Source organism: Anomaloglossus baeobatrachus, chromosome 7 (assembly GCF_048569485.1).
Source record: "Anomaloglossus baeobatrachus isolate aAnoBae1 chromosome 7, aAnoBae1.hap1, whole genome shotgun sequence".
NCBI classification, from domain to species: Eukaryota; Metazoa; Chordata; class Amphibia; order Anura; family Aromobatidae; genus Anomaloglossus; species Anomaloglossus baeobatrachus.
Window position 1 is genome coordinate 132,730,694 of NC_134359.1, and position 26,539 is coordinate 132,757,232.

At 42.8% G+C, this 26,539-nt stretch overlaps 1 protein-coding gene across 3 annotated transcripts in view; it reads right to left on the reverse strand.

The window, feature by feature from the left end:
* The window catches only part of CPO (carboxypeptidase O), a 417,896-nt gene that overhangs the window by 22,452 nt on the left and 368,905 nt on the right, over nucleotides 1-26,539 (reverse strand). For all 3 annotated transcript variants that reach the window (XM_075317717.1, XM_075317718.1, XM_075317719.1), the window contains 2 exons: nucleotides 18,660-18,750; nucleotides 3,778-3,980 (listed from right to left, as the gene is read on the reverse strand). In XM_075317717.1, coding sequence (XP_075173832.1) covers nucleotides 3,778-3,980; nucleotides 18,660-18,750 — 294 coding nt within the window. The remainder of the gene's footprint in view (nucleotides 1-3,777; nucleotides 3,981-18,659; nucleotides 18,751-26,539) is intronic.

The following is a 26,539-nucleotide window of genomic DNA, read 5'->3' on the forward strand; positions in this document are numbered from 1 at the left end:
ATCACTAGCCAGAGTTCCTCGAGAACTCGGGGCCTGGGCTCGGCAACCGGATACTTTTGAAACCACTCGGATCCGGACTTTTACAGTCCGGGTCTGCTCGTCACCAGTTGTGATCTTACAAGGCAGAGTGACCTCTGAGGCCTGGTCAGAGCCATAAGTTCCAGTTTACTTTGTATAAATTATGGGTGTGACTCTCCTGTTTGAGCTGGGATTTTGTCTATATAGCTATCCGTGGGCAGGTGTCTGAACAGATGGGCCAAGGTCATGGTCCTGCTCTGCTTTTATATATTTTTACGTCTACTGATACATAGTAAGGTGAACTATAAGGCTGTGTGAGCAGTTTTTCATGCTTCTACGCTGCGTTCTGCACCGCAGCATAAAAGCATTTGTCGTGCATACACAGCACAATCTATGAAGATTGTGCAAATTCCATCCCCACGTTGCGTTTTAGAACGCAGCATTTCGGCTGCTGAAATATTTTGCCAAAACGCTGCGTTCTAAAAAGCAACATTTCACTTCTTTTGTGCGTTCCGGATACTTTCCCCACTCTGCCTATGGCAGAGCAAGCATCCAGAACGCATGGATTCCGCATGAATTCTGTATGCACAATTCTTTCAAAACGCAGCTTTTTGCATGCATTTTGAAATGCACATGCAGTGACTTAAACTCTGCGTAATAGAACGCAGGTGTGCACACATAGCCTAAAAGGTAGGAAGCATCCCAAATGGGTACTACTCATCACAGCGGGATGGCTTTTATGTTTTTGTTATCTACTTAGTGCTAAGTACCCTATATGTTATATACATGTACTATTATTGTTCATTTATTTAATTACCACAGGGTATTTGCTGATTTTGTTTTTATCTTAGATTCTATCTGTTAAATGGCCACAGTGTGTATGTACACTTATGTAATGGACTTATACTAAGTGCTCCGGCTCAGTTTTCTGAGTTTTGTACAATTCAGGTAGAATTGAATTCCACTTTAATAAATTTGCCAAATTCTAGCTCTGACACATGAAGCATTGACTGCACAATCTATCTAGTGACAAGATGTTAGCAGCTGATCCTTAAAGTCCTGAAAGTTGTCAGGCTTGGCCCATGGATAGAACATCCCACAGATGCTCAATACATTGAATCCTTGAGAATTTAGATGGTAAGTAACACCTTAACTCTTTGTCTGTTCTTCAAACCATTCCTGAAAATGTTTTGGAGTATGGCCAGTTGCATTACTCTGCTAAAAGATGTAACTAATATTGGGTAATACTATGATCTGAAGAAGGACAACATCTGCAAGGAGTTTGTATGTTCTCCCCATGTTTGTGTGGGTTTCCTCCGGGTACTCCGGTTTCCTCCCACACTCCAAAGACATACAGATAGGGAATTTAGAATGTAAGCCCCAATGGGTGGGTGTTACTGATGTATGTAAAACGCTGTGGAATATGTTAGCGCTATATAAAAATTAATAAAGAGTAGTCAATCTGCTACAATGTTTAGGCAGGTGATACATTTCAAGAAAACATCTCTGTAAAGGCCAGGACCCAAGATTTCCCAGCAGAACATTGCCCAGAGTATCACCCTGCTGACTTTCCATCTTCTTCTAGTGCATCTTAGTGTTATCATATTCCCAGTTAAAAGATGAACACATAGCCAGTGAGCCACATAATATAAAAGAAAGTATGATTCCTCAAAACAGGTTACCCTCTTAATATATATGTACACAGATTTTTGGGGACATTTTAGAGCAGAAACTAGGTGGAAATTCTGCAAATCCCTCTTAGGCTATGTGCGCACTGGGAAATGGAATTTTCTTGAGAAAATTCCGCATGCTCTCAAAGATTACCGCACCCGCGGTAAAAAAACGTGGGAAACCGCACCCGAAAACCGCATGCGGTTTGCCGCGGTTTGCTGCGGTTTTACCGCGGTATTGTTCACGGTATTGCCACGGTTTTGCCGCGTGCGGGTTGGGATGTGCTTTATTGCATTCAATGCAATAAAGCACATTGAAGAAAAAAAAAAAAGTCATTTAATTCTGAGATAGTAGATAGACAGAAGAATAGATAGAGGGATAGATAGATAGACAGACAGATAGAGGGATAGATAGAGGGATAGATAGAGGACAGATCGCTGCATTTCCCACGGTCGGCAGTGAGTTCACATTACCGGCCGTGGGAAATGACCGGTAATTACCTCTGCTGTCTGCTGCTTTCATTCAGCGCTGTGTCTGTGACAGTCGCGGCTGGATGTAAGCAGCGCAGGACCTGTGGATTACGCCGGAGCGGTGGGTTACGCCGGAGCTTTGGTGCGGGAGGGGTTAATAAAATGGTGAACGAGGCTTGTTTGTTTTATTTAAAATAAAGGATTTTTCGGTGTCTGTGTTTTATTCACTTTACTTACGGGTTGATCATGTCAGCTGTCACATAGACGCTGCCATGAACAAGCCTGGAGTTAATGGCGGTGGTCCCCCACCATCATTAACCCCTTGTATTACCTTGCTGCCACTGCTACACGGCGGCAAGAAGAGCCGAGGACACGCCGGTGCTGCCGCATAATGCATGCGACAGTCCCGGGGCAGCTGCGGCTGATATTCTCGGCTGTGGGAGGGGGAGTGAGGCGGGGGACATTAACCCTGCCCCTCTCCCTCCCCAGCCTGAGAATACCGGGCCGCCGCTGTGTGCTTACCTCGGCTGGACGGTAAATATGCAGCAGAGCCCACGTTCTTTGTTTTCTATATTTCCGTTTTCTTTCTATGTATGTTCTATGTGTCTGTGTCTGTGTTCTATGTGTCTGTGATGTCTGTGTGTGTGTGATCTGTGTTTGTGTTTACTCTCTGCACGGCTTCCTCTTCCTGTAATGACATCACTTCCCTGCAAACCGCAGACAAGCGATGTAAATTACCGGAGGTAAACCGCGAAATACCGCATGGAATAACGCAGCAAAACGCAGTGAACCGCACAGAATTTGCTGCCTGCGTTATTCCCTGCGGGATTTCATGATTAACATTGGAGTCAATGGAGTGAAATTCCGCAACGACGTGCGGAAAAGAATTGACATGCACTTGTTTTTGCTGCGGGATTCCCGCAGCAAAACATGCAGCTGTCAAATTCCGCCCAGTGCGCACAGGATTTTTTTTCTCCATAGGATTTGCTGGTGATTCACTGCAGAGATGTTATGAACATTTTCTGCAGCGAAACATGGAAAATCCGCGGCAAAATCCGGTAAGTGCGCAAAAATGCAGAACTCCTGAAAAACTTGGAGTTTCTGCTTAGTTTTTCCTCCAAAAACTCAACAAAAAGACTCAGTGTGAACACACACACTTACACTACTCACTATTGGCGTTTTCAGCAGTGGACAGTTCCTTATTCTTTGCAAGCTGCATTCTTAGGCCGAAGTCACACTTTCGAGTGCCTCACGTGTAACTCGCACGAGTCTCTCATTGAATCAACAGGCACGGCCGCACACTCTCCGGACAGGAGCGGGTCGGTTGCATGTATCTCTATGCAGCTGAGATGTTCCTGTCTGGAGAGTGTGTGGAAGTGCCGGGTGATTCAATGAGAGACTTGCGCGAGGTACAAGCGAGGCACTCGCAAGTGTGACTCCGGCCTTAGCCGGTATTAACAAGACAGACAATTGTGCTCTTCTGGGAATCAAACTAAATGCATATTGCTTCACAGCTGAGGAAAGCGACAAGAACACTCTGCAACTTCAGGCTCTGAAAGATTTCATGCAATGAGAAAGTTTATCATTTAATTATAGCGAGAAACAAAAATGTAATTACCGTTTCATTATAGTTCTGAGGAAGATTCGTAGAGTAGCCATATGGAGTTAAGATGTACTGACTGTATGAGTGCATTGTCAGAAAGCAAATCATTTCTGATTTTTTTTTCTCCACAAAATCAACTACAGCTTTAGTTTCTGGTTCTGAAACTGGTGATGTTCCGCAGTATAAATTACTTGAACAATTTGTAGATGATCCAAAACCTGGAAATATAAATACACAGAAATGACAAATAGATTGATAGCTAGATAGCTATATAGATAGATAGAACCATAGAGTTTATGTGATTTACAAACACAAAGTAGCAAGTACTTGTGAAGTGTAAGGAAATAACATGGTTTTCAAAATACTTTAAAAATATAAATCTGAAAATAATGACATGCATTTTTATTCAGCCTCCGTGTCAATACTTTCACTGTAATTACTGCTGCACGTCTTTTGGGTAATGTCCCTATCTGCTTTGCGAGAGACTGAATATGCTTTGATCTAAATGATTCCACTGTAGCAGTAGATAGATAGATATATAGATAGATAGATAGATAGATAGATAGATAGATAGATAGCCCACTGTTACATACAGGTCTTATACAGATCGTTCAGGTTTCAGGACTGTGATTGGACAACATTGAGTCTCAGCTCCCTTCAAAGATTTTCTATTCGGTTCAGGTCTGGAGACTGGCTAGGCCACACCAGGACCATTAAATGCTTCTTAGGGAGCCTCTACTTAGTTGCTCTGGCTATGTGTTTTGGGTAATTGTCATGCTGGAAGACCCAGCCACAACCCATCTTCAATGCTCTTACTGATGGAAGGAGGTTGTTGGCCAAAATTTTGTGATACATGACTCCATCCATCCTCCCTTCAATACGGTGCAGTCATCCTGTCTCCTTTGTAGAAAAGCACACCTAAAGTATCATGTTTCCACCCCCATGTTTGACGGTCGGGATGGTGTTCTTGGGATTGAACTCATCCTTCTTCCTCCAAACATGGCAAGTGGAGTTAATACCAAAAGGTTCTATTTAGGTCTCATCTGACCACATGACTTTCTCCCATGCCTCCTCTAGATCATCCAGATGATCAAAGGTGAACTTCAAATGGACCTGGACCTGTGCTGTTGTGAGCACGGAGACCTTGCATGCGCTGAAGGAGTTTAATCCATGACGGCATAGTGTGTTACTAACAGTAATCTTTGAGACTGTGGTCCCAACCATCTTTAGGTCATTGACCAGGTCCTCCCATATAATTCTGGACTGATTTCTGACCTTTATCAGAATCATGCTTACTCACGAGGCGAGATCTTGCATGGAGCCTCAGACCGAGTAAGATTGACAGTCATTTTGTGTTTCTTCCATTCTCTAATAATAGTTGTTCTCTTCTCACCAAGCTGTTTGCCTATTGACTGGTAGCTCATCCCAGCTTGTGCGAGTCTGCAATTTTGTCTCTAGACAGCTCTTAAGGGCGCTTTACATGCTGCGATCTCGCTATGCAAGATCGCTAGCGAGTGTATCCGCCCCCGTCGGTTGTGCATCACGGGCAAATCGCTGCCCGTGGCACACAACATCGCTCGGACCCGTCACACTACTTACCTACCTAGCGACGTCGCTGTGACTGGCGAACCGCCTCCTTTCTAAGGGGGCGGTTCATTCGGCGTCACAGCGACGTCACTAAGCGGCCGCCCAATAGAAGCGGAGGGGCAGAGATGAGCGGGATGAACATCCCGCTCACCTCCTTCCTTCATCATTGCTAGCGGCCACAGGTAAGGTGAGGTTCCTTGTTCCTGCGGCGTCACACATAGCGATGTGTGCTGCCACAGGAACGACGAACAACCTGCGTCCTGCAACAGCAACGATATTTGGGAAATGGACAGCGTGTCGCTCATACGTGTCACACGTAACGACGTCGCTAACGAGAACGGATGTGCATCACGAATTTCATGACCCCAACGACATCTCATTAGTGATGTCGTTGCGTGTAAAGTGGCCTTAAGTCTTTGTCATGGTGGAGAGGTTGGAGTGTGATTGATTGAGTGTGTGATAACAGATTTAAACAGGTGCAATTATTACAGATAATAAGTGCAGAGTAGGAGGACTGCTTACTCCCTTCACAACCAGGCGATTTTGCGCTTTCCGTTTTTTTTCCACCATTCTTTTTCCGAGATGTAACTTTTTTTATTTTTCAGTCAATATGGTCATGTGAGGGCTCGTATTTTGTGTAACGAGCTGTACTTTTAAATGAAACCATGAGTTTTACCATAATAAGTGATGTGTAATAAATAATAATAATGTATTATAATGTAACATAATAATAGTGTAATAAAAAATGGCAAAAAAAATCAAAATGCGGAAAAATTGCAAAAAAGGTAAGATTGCACGATTGTTTTCGAGATATTTTATTCACTGTGTTCCCTATATGGTAAGACTGATGTGTGGGTGCGATGCCTGAGGTCGGTGCAAGTTTCGTAGACATCAAACATGTATAGGTTTACTTTTATCTAATGGGTTAAAAAAAATCATAAATGTGTCCGAAAAAAGTGGCGTACATTTTGCGCCATTTACTGCCACCCGTAGCTTATTTTTTAGGATCTATGGCTCAGTGACTGCTTATTCTTTCCGTCTGGAGCTGACGTTTTTAACGGTACAATTTTTGCGCAAATGCTACATTTTGATTGCCTGTTATTGCATTTAGCGCAAAATTTGTGGTGACCAAAAAACATAATTTTGGCATTTGGAATTTGTTTTGCTACTACGCTGTTTACCGATCAGGTTAGATGATTTTATATTTTCATAGATCGGGCATTTGTCAACGCGGCAATACCAAATGTGTGTACATTTTTTATTTTTTTAACCTTTCAATTTTCAATGGGGCGAAAGGGGGGTGATTTGAACTTTTAGTTATGTTTTTTTTAATCTCTTTTTTTTAAACTTTTTTCTTTTTTCTTTTACTAGGTCCCCTAGGTGACTATAGCGATCAGCAGTCTTATCATTCATTTATTTCTCCCGATCAGAGCAGCACCGCTCAAACCCGGAGAAATAATCATCTTTTGTAACAAGCAGCACTCGGCTGTTTCTTACAGGATCTGAGTCATGTAATCACAGGAGTCATCACATGACCCTATGCTACCATGACAACCACCGGATCTATGTGATCTTGTTACATGACGTCCGGTATCGGCCTGTGAGTAAAGTTATAGCACGATCGCTAATAGAGTGGAGCTGTCACATATTGACAGCGCCATTTAAGGGGTTAAAAGGCATGGGCGGATAGCGATTCCGCTTGTGCCCAGCAGGCACACATGTCAGCTGTGCAAATTAGCTGAGATGTGCGCTGATCGCTGCAGGCTGACGGCAGCAGCCGGGGGAGATTAACACTATGACTGCTAGGACGTAATATTACCGCGCGCTGTCGTTAATGGTTTAAAGAAATAATAACAGGTCTGTGATAGCTAGAACTGTTGCTGGTTGATAGGTGATCAAATGCTTATTTCATGCAATTAAATGCAAATAAATTATTTAAAAATCATACAATGTGATTTTATGGATTTTTTTTTCTGTCTGTCACAGTTGAAGTGTACGTACTACAAAAATTACAGACCTCTCCATTCTTTGGAGGTGGGAAAACTTGCAAAATCGGCAGTGTATCAAATACTTATTTTCCCTTCTGTAGATAGATGATAGATAGATAGATAGATAGATATTAGATTTTTGGAATAGATTATCTCCATAATCCTCCTCAAAAGTGTTTGGAAAACCTTTTCAATAATTTCTATTATAAATCCAATTTGCTGTTTATCAGCTTTATCAGCTTTTTTTTCCTGAAGAGTTTTTTAAAAACTTAGAGGGAAAAAAAGACCATGTAATTTCTTTTAAATGAATTCTGAATGAATCTGCTCCAATCGAAGCTATCATTACATTGGTAGGGTTAATTAGGGAGTGAGGGTCAGCCGTCGAGGAACGGGGGCGCCCAGCTACGTTAGGGCATCATACCCTTCGTTGATAGGCAGAGCCAGACACAGTGACATATTAGGGTCACTGTAGCGTAGAGAAGTTTCGTGCTGGCTTTTTTTATTATGATTATATCTGCCTATCTGACTTTAAAATTTCGGGTTGTACCTGACCTATAGTAGCTCCCTTTTTACCAATTAGCATTTAAGTTATCTTTTGAGTTTTTTGGATTTATTCACCTGGGCGATTTTAAAATGAATTAATAAAGATTGATTTTTAAAGGGATTTGTATTGCACACTGGTTAAACAACCAATCGAGGCACAGTCGAATCAAAAGGCTGCAAAAAGTTGCTTCAGGAGAAAAACTTTGGCATGGCCTTATGGCATGGTATATTTTAGACGCCGGCACACATGTTGCTTTTTAAGGTAAAGCAACTTCAGGAAAACACCAGTAGTCATTTCCTGAAGCGGTTTTGCAGGCAGCTTTCAGACGTTTTTGCGGCGGCTCCGTTGCCGGTGTCCTCTCAAGTATAACTAGCGGACATCATATTACTGCCTGCTGTTTCTAACCCTGAAGCAAATAAAAAACATGAAATTAGACTAAACGTGAATAGGAATATCGATTTGACATTTCTGTGCTCTATGTTCATTTTATGGGGCAATTTTTTCAAGTGTATTCTGGATGGAACCTTCCTGAAAAAAAAGACACCATGTATACACTCAAATAAAGAAAACACGGCACAACAATTTCACTTTTCTTCATTCATTTTTTTATATTTTAAATATGCAAAATGTCTTCAATCCAACATTAACAATAACGATCACTTCACACCACAGTGCAGGAAAAATAGAAAAACGTTTCTTCTTATTGCAGTGTAGTTTATTCTGTCGAAATTGACCCAAACAAAATCAAATAGATATATTTCATTATTCCATTATTTAATAGTTTGGATTAAACACACAAAGGCCCCTTTCAGACGTCTGTATTTAAACAGGTACAAGCCACATGTACCTGTATGGTCATCCGTGTGACATTCATGTGTCCGTGTTTGCATACATGTGACATCCGTGTGACTGGTATGTGATACATGATACTGAAATGAATGTTTTTTTAATGTGTAAAAGATGGGCAAATCTGGAAAAATTATAGATAGATATAGAAAGATAGATAGAACAGATAAAACAGATATATAGATAGAACAGATAAAATAGATACATAGATAGAGAAATAGAAAGATAATAGATGGATGATAGATAGATAGATAGATAGATAGATAATAAATAAAACAGATAAGAAAGATAGAGAGATATAAAGAAAGACAATAAGAAAGCACATATAAAATAGACAGACAGAAAGAACAGATAGAATAACTCAATATATATAGAGATAGCTAGATTGGCAAGCTGTTTTAAAGCATTATTATTTTTGAATTTAAAAAAAATGACATAGGGTCCCCCCAATTTTCATATCCAGCACAGGAACAGCAGCAGCTGCAGGCTGCAACCCTCAGCTTTTTGCTGTACCTTGTTATTAAAAATAGAGGGGATCCCAAGCCAATGTTTTAAATGTTTTTATTGAAAAAAAAAAATTACGTGGGGTCCCCTTCATTTTACTAAAACCAGGTACAGCAGACAGCTGGGGGCTGATATGATTAGGGTTGGAAGGGCCATGATTATGTGGCCCTTTCCAGCCTAACAATAGCAGCCCGCAGCCGCCCCAGAAGTGGCACATCCATTAGATGCGCCAATTCTGGTGCAGGACCCAGCTCTTCCTGTTGTCCTGGTGCGGTGGTAAATGGGGTAATATTTGTGGGGTTGATGGCAGCTCCAGCTGGCATCAAGCCTCGGTATTAGTAATGGGTGGCATCTAAGAGACACCACCATTACTAATCCAGTAGTTGAAGGAGAATAAAAAAGTTTATTTGATCAAACCCCCCCGACTCCAGCTCTCGTTCACCAATTTATTTGTTTTGTTTTTTCTTTTTTTTAAAATGTCCACCATAATCCATTGTGCGGTCCCACGTCGTTCCCAAAAAGCAAACGTGAAAAGACATAAAAAGAGAAAATTATTCAATAAATCAAGACAAGAGACGCCCTGTTTTCCAATTTATATCCCTGTCAAAGCCCTAATCCTGGTCTGCTGTAATCCAATTAGGGGAGGCCCACGTCGATCCCATACTGCTGGCACATTCAATGGAGAACAGAACATTCCCCATTGATTGTTAGGGTAGCCTGTGCAGGGACACACACACTGCTGTGTGTGTTTCACTGCAGTGACCTGGACCTCATAAGGTCAGTCCAGCTCACTGCAGGGGCACCCTCAGCATTGTCTTTGCTGCTACGGCAGTGATGTCACAGGTTCATCGGAGTATCCAATGAACTCGGATTACCTCCTGACCGACAGCCACGCTACCGAAGGTGTTGCAGCAGTAACGTCACGTGTAGAGATGAGCGAGTAGTAAAATACTCGGGTGCTCGGTGCTCGACCCGAGCACCAAGCCCAATGTTAGCCTATGGGATACCTGAGCATTTTTTTGGCAGCACCCCCAGCCTTCTGGAAAAAGCTAAAACATATCACAAATGTATAGCAACAGTGCTCAAATGACATGGGAGCAGCATGGGGAATTCCTCTGTAAGCATTTCTGACTCCCACTGCTGTGAGCAATGTTATCTTTGTATTAGGGGGAGGAAGAATCCTGTGTTCCTCCTCTCGTGTGACATGCACTTTCGCTTAGTAGCGTATGTGTGGCAGCTTCTCTCTGCACATTCGCTGCTAAGTGAAACCAAAAGTGAACTGTAAAAAAAATAATAATATCATATTCACCTGTCTGCAGACTCCTGGGACTCATCCAATCACTCCAGGACCTGCCAGTGATCAGCTGATGCGGTCACCTGATGGCATCAGCTGACAGTTTAAGTTCAGCGGTGAGGCCGCCTTTTTAACCGCCCAGCCGGTTTATACGATCAGATGATTCTGTCAGGTGACCGCATCAGCTGATTACCAGCGGGTGCTGGAGCGATCAGACGATAGTCTGCACAGAGGAGTATTGTTTTTTTTTCTACTGATGCATCAGCTGATTGTTTAAAAGCTGTTTATACAATCAGCTGATGTGTCATGTGATTCAGATCCTTGAACCTGATACATCTGATCGCTTTGCCTTCCGGTAAACCGATCAGCTGATATTGGATCCGGATTGGACATCACCGGACCCTTGACCCAGTACTACAGCGGAGGGAGGGTTGTTTAGTTCAATAAAGATGGAGTCACTAATTGTGTTGTGTTTTATTTCTAATAAAAATATTTTTCTCTGTATTGTGTTTTTTTTTATCTTTACTAGAAATTCATGGTGACCATGCCTAATATTGGCGTGACACCATGAATTTCGGGCTTAGGGCCAACTGATAATACACAGCTGGTCCTAACCCCATTATTACCCAGCGAGCCACCCGGCACCAGGGCCACTGGAGGAGTTGGATACAGCGCCAGACGATGGTGCTTCTATGAGCATGCCATTTTCTGGGGCGACTGCGGACTGCAATTCGCAGCAGGGGGGCCCAGAAAGCTTGGGCCAACCTGCGCTGAAGATTCCAATCCCAGGCTGCCTAGTTGTACCTGACTGGACACAAAATTGGGCGAAGCCCACGTCGATTTTTTTTTTAAATTATTTCATAAAATACATGAAATTAAAAAAGGGCTTTCCTATATTTTTGGTTCCCAGGTGGGTACAAATAGGCAGCTGGGGGTTGGGGGCAGCCCGTTCCTGCCTGCTGTACCTGGCTAGCATGCAAAAATATGGCGAAGCCTATTTAGTTTTTTTTTTGTTTTTTGAAAAAAAAAAATTAAAAAAGGGCTTCCCTGGATTTTCAAGTTTTTTTTTCAAAAAACTTAAAAAAAAAATGACATAGGCTTTGCCATATTTTTGTATGCTAGCCAGGTACAGCAGGCAGGAACGGGCTGCCCCCAACCCCCAGCTGCCTATTTGTACCCAGCTGTGAACCAAAAATATAGGGAAGCCCTTTTTTATTTCATGAATGAAATAGTTAAAAAAAAAAAATCGACGTTGGCATCGCCCAATATTTGTGTCCAGCCAGGTACAACTAGGCAGCTGGGGATTGGAATCCGCAGTGAAGGTTGGCCCAACCTTTCTGGGTCCTCCCCCGCTGCGAATTGCAGCCCGCAACTGCCCCAGAAAATGGCGCTTTCATAGAAGTGCCATCTTTTGGCGCTGTATCCAACTCCTTCAGCGGCCCTGGTGTTGGGTGGCACGCTGGGTAATAATGGGTTAATACCAGCTTTGATTTACCAGCTGGTATTAAGCCTGAGATTCTTAATGTCAGGCCAAGTTTGACCTGGCCATTGAGAATCTCCAATAAAGGGTTAAAAAAAAGACATCACACAGAGAAAAAATATTTTGTTAGAAATAAATACACAGACACATTAGGGACTCTATCTATATTACTCCCTCTCCCCCCTCCACGATCCTGGTCTTCTGTTTTCTTCAACCCATGCAGCTCTGCTATATCACACAGCACAGGGAGGAAGAACGCTGCTCCTCCCTGTGCTGTGTAATCGAGTAGAGGCTGCAGCGGGTTGGTAGGCGGTGACATCACCGCTGCCACCGTTGCCATAGTAAGCTACTGAGTGGGTTACTATAGCAACGGTGATCTCCGATCAGATGATTCCCAGCGCCGCTATTCAGCAGCTACTACATAAGCCGCTGAATAGCAGCGCCAGTAAACAGGGCGTTAACTCCAGTGCATAGCGACCCCGGTAATCAGAGATCACCGATGCTATAGTAACGCGCTCGGTAGGTTACTATGGCAATGGTGGCAGCGGTGAAGTCACGTCTCCTAGTACCTACACTGCCTACACACTAAATTTGTCCCTAGCTCAGCAGCACCTCCCCCTACACTAGCTAACTGTGGATCACACTGTCGAGCACAGCGCCGTCAGCTGTCATATAGAGCTGATGACGCTGTGCAGCCAGTCAATCACTGTAATGCCACAGTCATGTTGGTTGTGTGCATTACAGTGTGTGACAGCCAATCCCTGCATGTGGGCTGACTCTGTAAATACCACCCACATGCAGGGAGGGGGAGCCGAGCATCTGCCCAAGCACCTCGCCGGTACTCGGAGCTCGCCGAGCATACCAAGCACTGAGATGCTCGGGCAAGCACCGAGTAGCAGCGAGCATTCTCGCTCATCCCTAGTTATGGCTTCATCAGAGTTCACAATAAACTCTGATGGACCCATGAAGTCACTACCCGTGAAGTCACTGGTAGTGCGGGTGTCGCCAGGAGGTCATCTGAATTCATTGGATACTCCGATGACCTGCTGATGTCACTGCACACACATTGCTGAATAGTCACATGTCCCCGGCGCTGCTAAACATGATGCTCAGGTCTCCGACAATGCTGCTGCTTCCAGGTGCCTGGTGCAGTGCTTATGTAATGAGCATATTGACCGGGGGTCAAAAATGAGTGACAGCAGCGCCAAAGACATCAGGGCTGGAGACAGGTGAGTATAGAAAATCATTTTATTTCAGAGACACGTGTTTTCTCCAGTATGTGTTACACTGATCTCACACGGATCATATCTGTGTGTGATCCATGTGACACCTGTGCCGCCGGAGAAAAAACGGACATGTCTTCATTTGTACGCATGGGATTACATGGTTGGTGTGAAAACACGGCCGTGTGAGTAACAGCATAGAATGACATGAGTACGTGTGTCATCTGTGTTAAAAAAACGGACACCATACGTACCTGAAGCACAGCGTCTGAAAGAGGCCAAAGCATCTGCAGAAGGCTGATATATTGGTACGCTGACACATTGAAGCTCTGTAGCGCAGTGTATGGTAACCAACGCCGCATGGATCCGCCCCACCCAGCATGGATTTTAAAAGCGCTATATGACTAGAGTTACGGAGTTTCATGATTTGCATAAAATAATCCTATTTTGGACTCATTGCAGTGTTATTGTATTGAACATGACTTTATGTGTGTTTAATCCAGAATATTGAACTGTCGTATAGAATAATGAAATGTATGTATTTGATATTATCCATGCAACAATTTTGTCTGGATTAACTGAACTAGAATCAGAAAAGTTTTCTTATTTTTCCTGCACTGTGGTGTGAAGTGATCGTTATTGTTAATGTTGGATTGAAGAAATTTTCAATATACAAATATATACGGTATATAAAATTTTCATAAATTAAATAAATAGACAATGTTGTGCCGTATTTTCTTTTCATTTGACTGTGAGCAGCGTTACGGGAACAGCTGCCAATATGACACATGTGGGTGAAATTGAATATATATTTTTAAGCCACTATTATTATTATATGGCCACGTACACATACCACAAACTGTCCAAATAATTGTTAATCTGACCCCTTAAGGCTACTTTCACACATAGCAGTGCGGCACAATCCGGTGCTCTGCTGAAAAAACGAAACCGTTTTTTTTTGCCGCCGGTTTCGTTTTTTCCAGCATTGACTTGCATTGGTGCCGCATTGTGCCGTATGGGCTTGCGTTCCATCCGTTTTTTGCCGCATGTGGCAGATTTAGCCGATGCGGCGACCGGATGGAACGTTCCCTGGCACGTTTTTTGCTCCGACAAAAAAAACGCATTGCGCCGCATCCGGCCGCTGCGGCGCATTTTTCAATGCATGCCTATGGACGCCAAATGCGGCGCGATGCGGTAAAAACCGCATCCGGCCGCCGCATGCGGTTTCTCCCACTGCGCATGCTCAGTAGCGTGCCGCAACCGGAAAAAAACGGACGGGCCGCATGTAAAAACTTATGCAAAGGATGCGGTGTTTTCACTGCATCCGTTGCATAGGTTTCACAGCCGGATTGAGCCGCACTGCTCAAACCAGATGTGTGAAAGTAGCCTAAGAACAGGGCAATTTTTCCTCCCCTTATTCCATGAGCCATAACTTTTTTCTGAGGGCTTGTTTTTTTGCGGGACGAGTTATATTTTAGAATGACACCATCAATTTTATCATATGATGTAATGGTACGTGGGAATGTGTGGCAAAATAGCAAAAAAAAGTGAAATTCTGCATTTTTTTCATTATTATTTATTTACAGAGCTCATTTTACCATAAAACTGATCTGGCTGTATTTCTCCAAGTTATTATTATATAGATACTAAACATGTATATTTTTTCTTTTGCAACATTCTGAGAGCCGTAACGTTTTGGGCTTGTTGTTTGTGACCTGGGGTGATGTTTTATTCATATTATTTTGGGGTGTTTACAATGTTTTCATCGCCTATTATTAGATTTTTTTTCTGTTGTTGTAATGGCTAAAAAAACTGCAATTCTGGCATTTTTATTTTTTCCTCATTATAGTGTTTACCAATTGGATTCATTTATTTTATACTTTGATAGACCAGACTTTTATGAATGCAGTGATACCAAATATGTGTTGTTTTTTTGTTTCTATATTTTGGATGTGGTACAAGGGGGTGATTTGAACTTTTATTTATTTTTTCTCTACTTTGTACAGCATTTAATAGTCCCCTTAGGGGACTTGAACCTCTAATGCTTTGATCACTTGTTCTATATACAGTAATGCCCCAGCAATGTTTTATAGAGAAGAGATCACAGAAGAAATCACAGTCACCTATGAATGCCAGCCACGGGTTGGCTTTCATAGGAGAACTGAGATGACAGACACAGGAGTCATCAGCTGACCCGACCCCTATCTGTCATGACAACACATCCTGTGTCCGTAACAGGTTAACAGCAGAAGGGAGAGCGCTGCTTCACCCTCAGCTGTTAGAGGCAGATGATGGCTGAATAATTCAGCCTGCGTCTGCAGGGAAAGGTGTGAGCTCAGCGTGCAAGCCAACATAAAGGCAGGGAAATGACTTATGACGTACACAGCACATCAAGGGTCATTAGGGGGTTTCAGGAAAAGAAACATATTTGGTATGCTGTAATAGTTATGACCTGCACAATACAGCAATCAGATTATTTATGGTTATTGGAAAATGGTGAAAAACATGGTGTGATTGATTACTTTTCTCTATTAAAGTCATGAAAAAAATAACAAAAATGTAACTCTAAGGCGGGCTTTGCACACTACGACATCGCAGGTGCGATGTCGGTGGGGTCAATTTGAAAATGACGCACTTCCGGCATCGCATGCGACGTTGTAGTGTGTAAAGGCTCGATCATACGATTAATGAGCGCAAAAGCGTCGTAATTGTATCATCGGTGCAGCGTCGGCGTAATCCATGATTACGCTGACGCGACAGTCCGATGTTGTTCCTCGCTCCTGCAGCAGCACACATCGCTGTGTGTGAAGCCGCAGGAGCGAGGAACATCTCCTACCGGCGTCACTGCGGCTTCCGTAGGATATGCGGAAGGAAGGAGATGGGCGGGATGTTTACATCCCACTCATCTCCACCCCTCCGCTCCGATTGGCCGCCTGGCGTGTGACGTCGCTATGATGCCACACGATCCGCCCCCTTAACAATGAGGCGGGTCGCCGGCCAGAGCAACGGTCGCAGGACAGGTGAGTCCATGTGAAGCTGCCGTAGCGATAATGTTCGCTACGGCAGCTATCACAAGGAAATCGCTGCTGCGACGGGGGCGGGGACTATCGCGCTCGGCATCGCAGCATCGGCCTGCGATGTCGCAGCGTGCAAAGTACCCCTAAGGCTGTGTTCACACTTAATGTAAATGCATTTTTTAAAATGTTTTTTTTTTCTGCAAGTGTCTGCACCACACAATGCTGTAACAATCTGCTCTGAATATTGTGTGTTTGCTTTTTTTTATACGTTTTCCCACTGGACGTGCTTTTAATGGAGATGTGAAGCAGCGGTTTTAATGCATTTTAATGCTACAGAAAAGCTTTGATTCTGTTATTAAAAAATGGCGTTTTTTTTTTTTAACATGCGTATTCTCGGGCTTTACATTGGATTGTATAGAGAAAAAAAAGCACCAAAACCACATTAGACGAACCAAGGGCGATGATTTCATGAAATCACATCTACTTAGCTTGGATTTTTAGGCCGTGTTAACAAGTAGTGTAAATGTTACGTTTTTTTCTGTGACTTTATTTTGCGCTGAAATTCAGCTGTGTTTAACTGTCTAAGGAAAGTAGATGTGATTTCATGAACACTTTGCCCACTGTTTGTCTGAGGCCTCTTTCACACGTACGTGCCACCGGTACGTTTTTGGCAGTTTTCTCATGTACCGGAGACACGTACACACGTAGACCTAGGTATTCCTATGGTTTTGGACACACGTAAGTATTTTCGCACGGAACGTGTGTCCGTTCTGTACTTACGTGTGTCCATGTGTTTCTCACGGCAACATGTACGTTTTCTCTCCTGCATCACGGGTGTCACACGGAACGCAAACGTGTCACACGTAATGCAAAAGGAACATACGGATGTGTTCTGTGTGACACGCACTGGTGAAAAGACGTGTCTGTGAGAAAAAAACAAACCTTTACTCACCGTCTCCAGCCCTCCTGTCTCTGCCGCTGCTGTCACTTGCTGCCGACCGCCGCTTATTATGCTCATTGAATAATCACTTCACTGCAGCCGGAAGCAGCAGCAACGGGGAGTCGGCAGGACCGGAGACCAAAGATCAGCACCACGGACAGTGACGCCAGGGACAGGTGAGCAGAAAGTTCCCGTTCTCCGTGTGTTATCATACCATGCCTGATGAAGGGACCTGAGATGTCTCAAAAGCTTGCTTTATAACATCATATTTTTTTATTTTAGTTAGCCATTAAAAGGTATCACAACTACAACATTTTAATTTTGTTTCTCTCACTGAGAGCAATCAATCATTTTTCAACTGGTCAACACGGTACCAAAACCTTTTTCTTTTATCACGGACAACACACGGACAACACACGTAGCCCATAAACACGGCTCACGGAGGGCAAAGCGCACCTCTGACACGTCCGTGAAAAACGTGCATGGTTTTTCACGAATGTGTGAAAGAGGCCTGAAGCTGCTGCTGAACTATGCAATTTGGTTTGTTCTTTTTTTTTTACTTTTCTAAATGCAGAATCAAACCTTTTCTGCACTATAAAAAAAAACACTTAAAAAAGCGACTTCACATCTGCACCAAAACACATCAAATGAGAGAGAAAAGGCAGAAGAAATGAGGCAAAAATGCAATAATCGGAGGATACTGTTATTGTGTAGTTTGGTACAGACCCCTGAAGAAAACAAAAAAACTGTATGTATTCAATGTGTGAACACGGCCTTACAGACACAAAAAGGCAACATGACATATTAAAGCTTATATAAAAATGAGAATGTTTTGGCTGCTACGACTATGAATGAATGAACAAAAATTAAATCCATAGGTCTCAGCTAGAGATGAGCAGGAAGCACAGATGATGTTGCAACAGTTCTGGCTAATCCAAAGCCACGTCGGGGATGCCGAAGGGAAAGAGATTCGCGCTATGTGGGCCACATAATATATCCCTCTTTCTGTTCTTCAAAAGTTGGGAGGTATGTATTAGTCACTGTTTTTAACAAAAAAATCAATCAAAATGGCACATGCGATTTATGAATTTGACACAAAGTAAAAATGGTCTTTCTTCCTGTCTTGAACTATTTCTTAGATTTTTATTGTCAAAAGCTGCAAGAATTGCACAAAAATACCAGCATACTCAAAAATACATCGGAGTAGACTGAGCGAATGCAACTTTAAAAATGAATGGATGGATCAGGCAAAAACATTTGGAATTGCTAAACTCCATCCACAAAGTGGAAAAAAAACAAGACAGGCAAGTACATATAAAATAAAGTTTAAAAAAGGTGTAAATAAAATAATGAATTGGGTGCAAACAAAAAGTAGCGAAAAATTAACAAAACTAGACAAAAACAGGTGTAAATGCAATGATGAATCGGAGAAAAGTGCATTTCATGGTGATTTGTTAAAAACATAAATACTCACTGCACCACTTCACATTGTAGTTGCGGTTAAGGTCTACCCCATAGCAGGTGCCATTTTCATACTTGGAACGAGATTTTCTCCAGAGTCTGTCCTGTTCAGCAAAATTGAACAATTAGTTTTAGCCATCTTCATTTTATTAATTTCATCTGTTTACAGAATATTGTTTTTATTTTGGAGCACCACTCCAGCGGGTTAGTTTTTCAGTGCTAGAGTAGTGCTTTAACTCTAAGGGTACTTTCACACTTGCGTATTTTTCCTTCCGTCACAATCCGCCCTTTTAACGGATTCCGCTGTTTCCCATAGACTTGTATGGAGGACGGATTGTGCCAAAAGTACCTGCGTTGCTTCCGCTGGCCGACGCTGCGTTGCTTCCACCGGGCAGAAGCAATGCAGCATGTAACTTTTTTTGAGCAGTGGAATCCTTAGGATTTCACTGCACATGCTCTCTCTGGCTCCCTGCACCAGTAACCAGGGTACACATCGGGTAACCAAGCAAAGTGCTTTGCCTAGTTACCCGATATTTACCCTGGCTACGGGTGCAAGGAGCCAGTGCTAAGCGGTGTACGCTGGTAACCAAGGTAAATATCGGGTAACCAAGGAAAGTGCTTTGCTTAGTTACCCGATATTTACCCTGGCTACGTGTGCAGGGAGCCCGACACTTTCCCGCTTGGCTCCGCCCCCTCCCGCACTCCACTCCGCATGTACACACGCGCACACACACGCGCGCACACACACGCACACATGCGCACACACACTCACCTGTCCTCAGCGCCATGGTCCCACTCGGCTCCACCCACCCCGCACTCCGCCATCCGCCCCCTGCACACATTCTTGGCGGCCGAACAATCAGCTGATCACCCGGCGACCGGTTGCTGTGAGCGATCAGCTGATCACCCGGCGACCGGCTGCTGTGAGTGATCAGCTGAGCACCCAGCAGCCGGGTGATCAGCTGATCGTTCTCAATAGTCTGCCACCAGTAAAACTAAAAAAAAAAAAAGCAGATTCCGTTGTTTTGTACGATCCGTTGCATCCGTTGTGCCACTATATGCAACACATCCGTTGCATCCATCACACAACGCAATGCAATGGATGCCGTTCAACGCAAGTGTGAAACTAGCCTTAGTCACCTGCTCCTGATCTTATATTCACCCTCTATTGATTGCCTTTTACTTTATTCGGCATCACTTTAGTACCCTGGCAGCATCTTATGACCGTAATTTCTGACTGGTTTGAAAGTCAGAAGTTACGTCACATCTCTCAATGCAAGTCAATGACAGCTAGAATGAGACTAGAGTGAGACTCTCTTAGACTTGCATTGAGTTGTGACCTCCGGTGTGCAGTGTGCAGTCAGTACAGAGGAAAGTAAGGTGTTAACATAGCATAACATTAACATAAGATTCAGTTGTATTGAGAATCTAGGGCAAAGGTCACCTGCAGCTACTTCACACAAATAGAATCTTAGGTGTAAAATTACAATGTACAATGCATTGAATACACAGTCTTCTATCTAAAGGCCACTTCACACATAACGAGATTGTGAACGAGATCGCTACTACGTCACAGTTTCTGTGATGCAAGAACAACTTTAGTAGCGATCTCGTCATGTTTGACACGTACCAACGATTCACCCCCTGCTGCGAAATCGCCGATCGATGCCCAACAGCTTGGGCCATTTTTGGCTTGTTGGAGTACTGCTGGGCTGGATGGATCTGTATGTTTGACACCTAACTAACGATTTCGTTGATGACCTAGATGAGATGCACGCAGGCGTGTAGTGGCGTCCCCGTTTCCACGCCCCTTCTGCACCGATTGGTTGGCGCTGAGAACAATAGCGGAGGGGTATGGAAAAGGCGATGCAAATGCACGCCTACGTGGCTCACTATGTTTCACTACGCCCCTAATTGAGATCGGAATTGTTAACACAGCTGCTGTGTGACAGGGTCCCGACGATTTGCAAGATCGTTATGGGACGCATGCTCGTTCCTAAAGTCATTATGTGTGACACCTCACATGCGATTTCAACAACGACTCAGCAAAGATCCAGGAAGTGTGATGTAGTAGCGATCTTGTTCACAATCTCGTTATGTGTGACTGGACCTTAAGATTCTAACACAATAACTTATGTGATTTGCCCCTGACTCACCGGATTACACAAGGCAGGGGGTGAATGTAGAGATAACATAGTTACATAGTTACTAGGTTGAAAAAAGACCTAGGTCCATCTAGTTCAACCTTCTTCCACCAGTTCTACATTTGGTCACAAAGTCATTTATAACCAACAATGTTGTGTGTACTGAGGAAATCATCCAGCCCTTTTTTGAAAGCTGTTATAGCATCTGCCATTACTACCTCTTGTGGTAGGGCATTCCACAGTCTGACTGCTCTAACTGTAAAGAACCCTTTCCTATTTAGCTGTCGGAATCGCTTTTCTTCCACTCGCAGTGAATGCCCCCTGGTCTTTAGTATTGTCTTCGGAAGAAATAAGTCATGTGCCAGTCCTTTATATTGACCACACATGTATTTATACATATAAATGAGATCTCCTCTGAGACGTCTTTTTTCTAAGCTAAACATATCTAACTTTTTCAACCTGTCATCATATGGGAGGCCTTCCATTCCTTGTAGTAGTCTAGTTGCCTGCTGACTCTAACTTTTGAATGTCCTTTTTAAAATGTGGAGCCCAAAACTGAATCCCATATTCCAGATGTGGCCTTACAAGTGATTTATAGAGGGGTAACAATACGTTGGGATCACGGGATCTAATCTCTCTTTTTATACACCCTAGAATCTTGTTTGCTTTTGCAGCTGCTGCTTGACATTGAGTGCTGCTGCTCAGCTTATTTGTAATGAGAATACCCAAGTCCTTCTCCTGTCCTGTAGTCCCAAGTTTACTTCCATTTAATGTATACGTAGTTATAGGATTACTCCGTCCTAGGTGCATTATTTTACATTTATCAACATTAAATCTCATTTGCCAACTATCTGCCCATTCTGACATCTTATTCAGATCTTTTTGTAATATTATACTATCAAGGTCAGTTTTTAATATCCTACATAGTTTGGTGTCATCAGCAAAGACTGACACTTTACTATCAATCCCATCCACAAGGTCATTAATAAAGAGATTAAAAAGAATTGGTCCTAGCACAGATCCCTGCGGCACCCCACTGCTGACTATGGCCCATTTAGAGAATGTACCATTTATGACTACTCTTTGTTTCCTATCTTTTAGCCAATTCCTTACCCAGTTGCATATAGTTTCCCCTAGTCCTTGCTTCTGGATCTTTAGTATAAGGCTATTATGTGGTACAGTATCATATGCCTTTGCAAAGTCCAAATAAATCACATCAGCTGCATTACCAATATCCAGGTTTGCACTTACCCCCTCATAGAACCCCAACAGGTTGGTTAGACACGACTTATCTTTCATGAATCCATGCTGTCTGTCACTTATTATATTATTTTCTGCAACATATTTTTGCATGTCATCCCTTAAAATGCACTCAAAAACTTTGCATGCTACTGATGTCAGGCTTACTAGACGGTAGTTGCCTGGATCTACGCTCTTACCTTTCTTAAATATCGGTACCACATCAGCAATCCTCCAATCCTGAGGCACCAACCCTGTTACAAGCAAGTCTAAAAAGATGAGATACAGCGGTCTGTCAATTACGGAGCTCAATTCCCTCAATATTCGTGGATGAATGCTATCTGGCCCTGGGGATTTGTCAATGTTTAATTTACTCAGACGTAGGCGTACTTCTTCTTGAGGTGCTGGGCGGTGTGGTCTGACCCCTGGGTAGCCTTAGCCTCTGCCGGTTAAAACCGCTCAATTACTCTGGGGGTGTTTTACATCTAACAGCCCGTGACTTTGTTTAAATTTGTCCTTAAAGGTACAAGTAAAATATATCTTTGTACCGTGTTAGCCAGTAGAGATAAAAAAATTGTTTAAAAGAACAGAGAGTCCTCAGTGGTTGATACCTTTTAATGGCTAACTGAAAAGATGGTAATAATTGCAAGCTTTCGAGACTACTCAGGTCTCTTCATCAGGCATGGTATAACACAAAATCTGAAGAGTCACGTATTTATACACAACAGGACTTAGAATAGTGCAGTAAAAAAAAAAAAAAAAAAAAAAAAAGGAAAAAAAAAAAAGAACAAGTTATATGTTCTTTTAAACAATCCTTAAAGGTATGCATCCATCCCCATAGGGTTTGGATTCACACTGTCTTCTTTTGGTGTGTTAATTGTTTATTATTGATGTTTAAACCATTGTTTCCTCCAAAGGAGTATACTCCTTACAATGGGACATTATAATATACTGTTATTTATGACACATTAGATGGGTTTGAATCACGGGCTGCTCTCCCCTCCTTTTGATATTGCATTTGCACTTTATATTACTGAGTGGATGGCTAGGCAACGTAGGTTTGATATATGTGATTGAATTGTTTATGTACCCAGTGGTCTGATATAATTGTGCAATAAGTCCTCTATAATACTTATATTTACCACACCGCACCAGTCTGTTTTGCATGGTTTTAATGGGGTAGGGTGTTTTTAAATTTGTGGGTGCCAGCACTTTATTAATAAATTTATGTAAAATTATTGTTGTGAAATTCTATATGATGAAATAAAAGTATTGAAGATATGGAGTTCTATTTCCTGTTTTGGTTTAATCCGTACTTCTTCTTGTGTTAAATTAATTATATCGGGTGGTGAACTTTGATTTTTCACTTGTTGAATGATGCCTGGTACAGTCAGTTCCTTGGTGAACACAGATGAGAAACGCCTATTTAATATCTCAGTCTTTTGTTTGTCCGCTATAACTAACTTGTTATTATATTTTAAGGGGCCAATACTATCCTTTGTTTTCCTTTTGGCATTAATGTATTTATAAAAGATTTTGGGATTTATTTTAATGTCATTGGTGATTTTTGTTTCAGTAGCTAGTTTTGCTTGTTTGATTTCTTTTTTGCATTGCCTATTGATATCTTTATACTCCTGAAATGCTTTTTCTGTATTCTCAGCCTTCAAGATTTTAAACGCCCTTTGTTTTTGTTTTATTATACTTTGTACAGTCTTATTTATCCATAGTGGTTTCTTTTTATTCTGGGACGTTTTATTACTAGAGGGTATAAGTTTTTTACAGGACTCTAGCAGTATATCTTTAAACTTTCCCCATTTATGTTCAGTATCCCCAGTTAACATGACTTTGTCCCAATCTACACATTTAAAGGGAACCTGTCAGCAGAAATTTCCCCTAAAACCTAACAGATTCCCCCTCTGCAGCTCCTGGGCTGCATTCTAGAAAGGTCCCTGTTATTATTGTGCCCCCTTTCTGACCAAAAAAAAGAGTTTATAAAGTGGTACCTTTTTGGCTTCGGATTCTATAAATGTGACATGGGGGCGGGCTGCCTGATGGCCGTTATTCTGCCCCCTGGTCCTGTATGCCGCCCCCATCGCTGATTTTCATACTTGTGGACGCCGCCCACTGCTCCAGCCATCCCCGCGCATGCCCAGTGCCCATCTCTCGTGGATGAGCACTGTGCCCAGTGTCACCGCTGGTGACGTACGCGCAGGGTTTAGATTATGGGCGGTGCTGTGATGTTTATTACCAAGCAACCGCCCATAATCGCGGGACCGCGCTTTCCCCCTCGGCGTCCTTCATTCTGCGCAAGCGCGGTGCTGCTGACCCCACGTCACCTCCTTCCCATCTATTTCCTGCCTCAGGGCAAGATGGGAAGGAGGTGACGTGAGGTCAGCAGCAGCGCGCTTGCGCAGAACAAAGCAGGCCGAGGGGGAAAGCGCGGTCCCGCGATTATGGGCGGTTGCTTGGTAATAAACATCACAGCACCGCCCATAATCTAAACCCTGCGCGCACGTCACCAGCGGTGACAGTGGGCACAGTGCTCATTCACGAGAGATGGGCACTGGGCATGCGCGGGGATGGCTGGAGCAGTGGGCGGCGTCCACAAGTATGGAGCAGAATAACGGCCATCAGGCAGCCCGCCCCCGTGTCACATTTATAGAATCCGAAGCCAAAAAGGTACCACTTTATAAACTCTTTTTTTTGGTCAGAAAGGGGGCACAATAATAACAGGGACCTTTCTAGAATGCAGCCCAGGAGCTGCAGAGGGGGAATCTGTTAGGTTTTAGGGGAAATTTCTGCTGACAGGTTCCCTTTAAGCTCTTCCCTTAATTGGTTGAAATAAGCTTTCCTAAAATTCCAGGTTTTAGCATTTCCCCTTTGAAATGTTCTATTGAATATTACGTTGAAGCTTACCATATTATGATCGCTGGTGCCCAAGTGCTCCCGGACCTGTAGATCTGAAATTGTATCTGGTCTATTTGACAGCACCAAATCTAGCAAATTATCTCCCCTTGTCGGTTCATCTACCATCTGAGAGAGGAAATGGTCTTGAATGGTAGATAAGAATTTACAGCTTTTAGCACAACCAGAAGATTCTATGTCCCACTGTATGTCTGGATAGTTGAAATCCCCCATAATAAGAACCCGATTATTATTATTAGCTGCCTTTTCAATTTGTTACAGCATTTCACCCTCTATTTGTTCAGGTATGTTAGGAGGCTTATAGCAAACTCCAATTAGCATTTTTCCATTATTCCCCTCCCCATGTACATTTACCCATACTGACTCTACATTGTTGCAGTTCCCCCCAATGTCATCATTCAACACAGGTTTTAGGTTAGATTTGATAAATATACACACCCCACCACCTTTTTTGTCTTTCCTGTCCCTCCTAAATGTACTATAACCCTGTATGTTTGTCACCCAGTCATGGCTTTCATCCAGCCAGGTTTCCGTAATGCCCACCACATCATAATCCATGGTTGATATAAGAGTCTCCAATTCATTCATTTTGTTTGCAAGACTTCTTGCATTTGCCAGTAGAGATTTAATCCTATTAACACCTTTATTACTCTTAAGGCTGCTTTACACGAGTCGATCTATTGTGCGATGCATCGTTGGGGTTACGGATTTTGAGACGCACTTCCGTCATTCGTAACGACATCTTCTCATGTGACAGCTCCTTGCGAGTCCAACCGATGCCTAATCGTTTGAAATTCGGCCATCGTGTACTCATCATTTAATTCCATAAAATCGGTCAGTTTAGTCTTAATGAACGACACATTGCAAAGTGTGACACCGTGTAATCGGCCATCCTCGTAGTTGTTTGTGACGTCAGTAAACGTTCAGCGCATATTTGTGGTTTTAAATAATCACGCCTAATCTAATCGGATTGGTTGTAGCAGATGCGTTTTGATTGGTTATTACTGTTATAAAATACAGAGCTGTAGTCATGATGTGTGAACATTCAGCCTTGGCGTCATGCACAGTGTTTTATAGTGCATTACTCCTAATTTTTCTTACGTTTGTTTGTTCGCTGGATTTTCCGCCCTCACTCCTTGTTATCCCTTTTTTGTGGTAAGTTGTTATATGCCAATCTTTCCTTTTTGGATCAAAATTGACATTAACCAGACCACAAACAACAAACAAGAATGATGCTAAGGACACACGAGGCAACAAAGACAGACGCAGAAGAGAAACTATATATATGGGATGTAACCAATCAACCACATTAGCAGAACTGGATTGAGCAGGTCAGAAGAATTCAGGGTGTGCAACAATCCAGACAACGTCACGGAGGGCTGTATAGTTTGCCTAATTACGCCCATACAAAAGACAGATTGACCAAAGGAAAACATGTGTGAAGCCTTTTGGACGTCCGCCATGGCCAATCAATATATCGATGAGCGCTTTGTGGTCGTTTGACAACACTCAACGTGTGACACATGGACAACTACCTATCAGCGATACAAACAAAAAAAAAAAAAAGACTTTGCCAAATAAATCG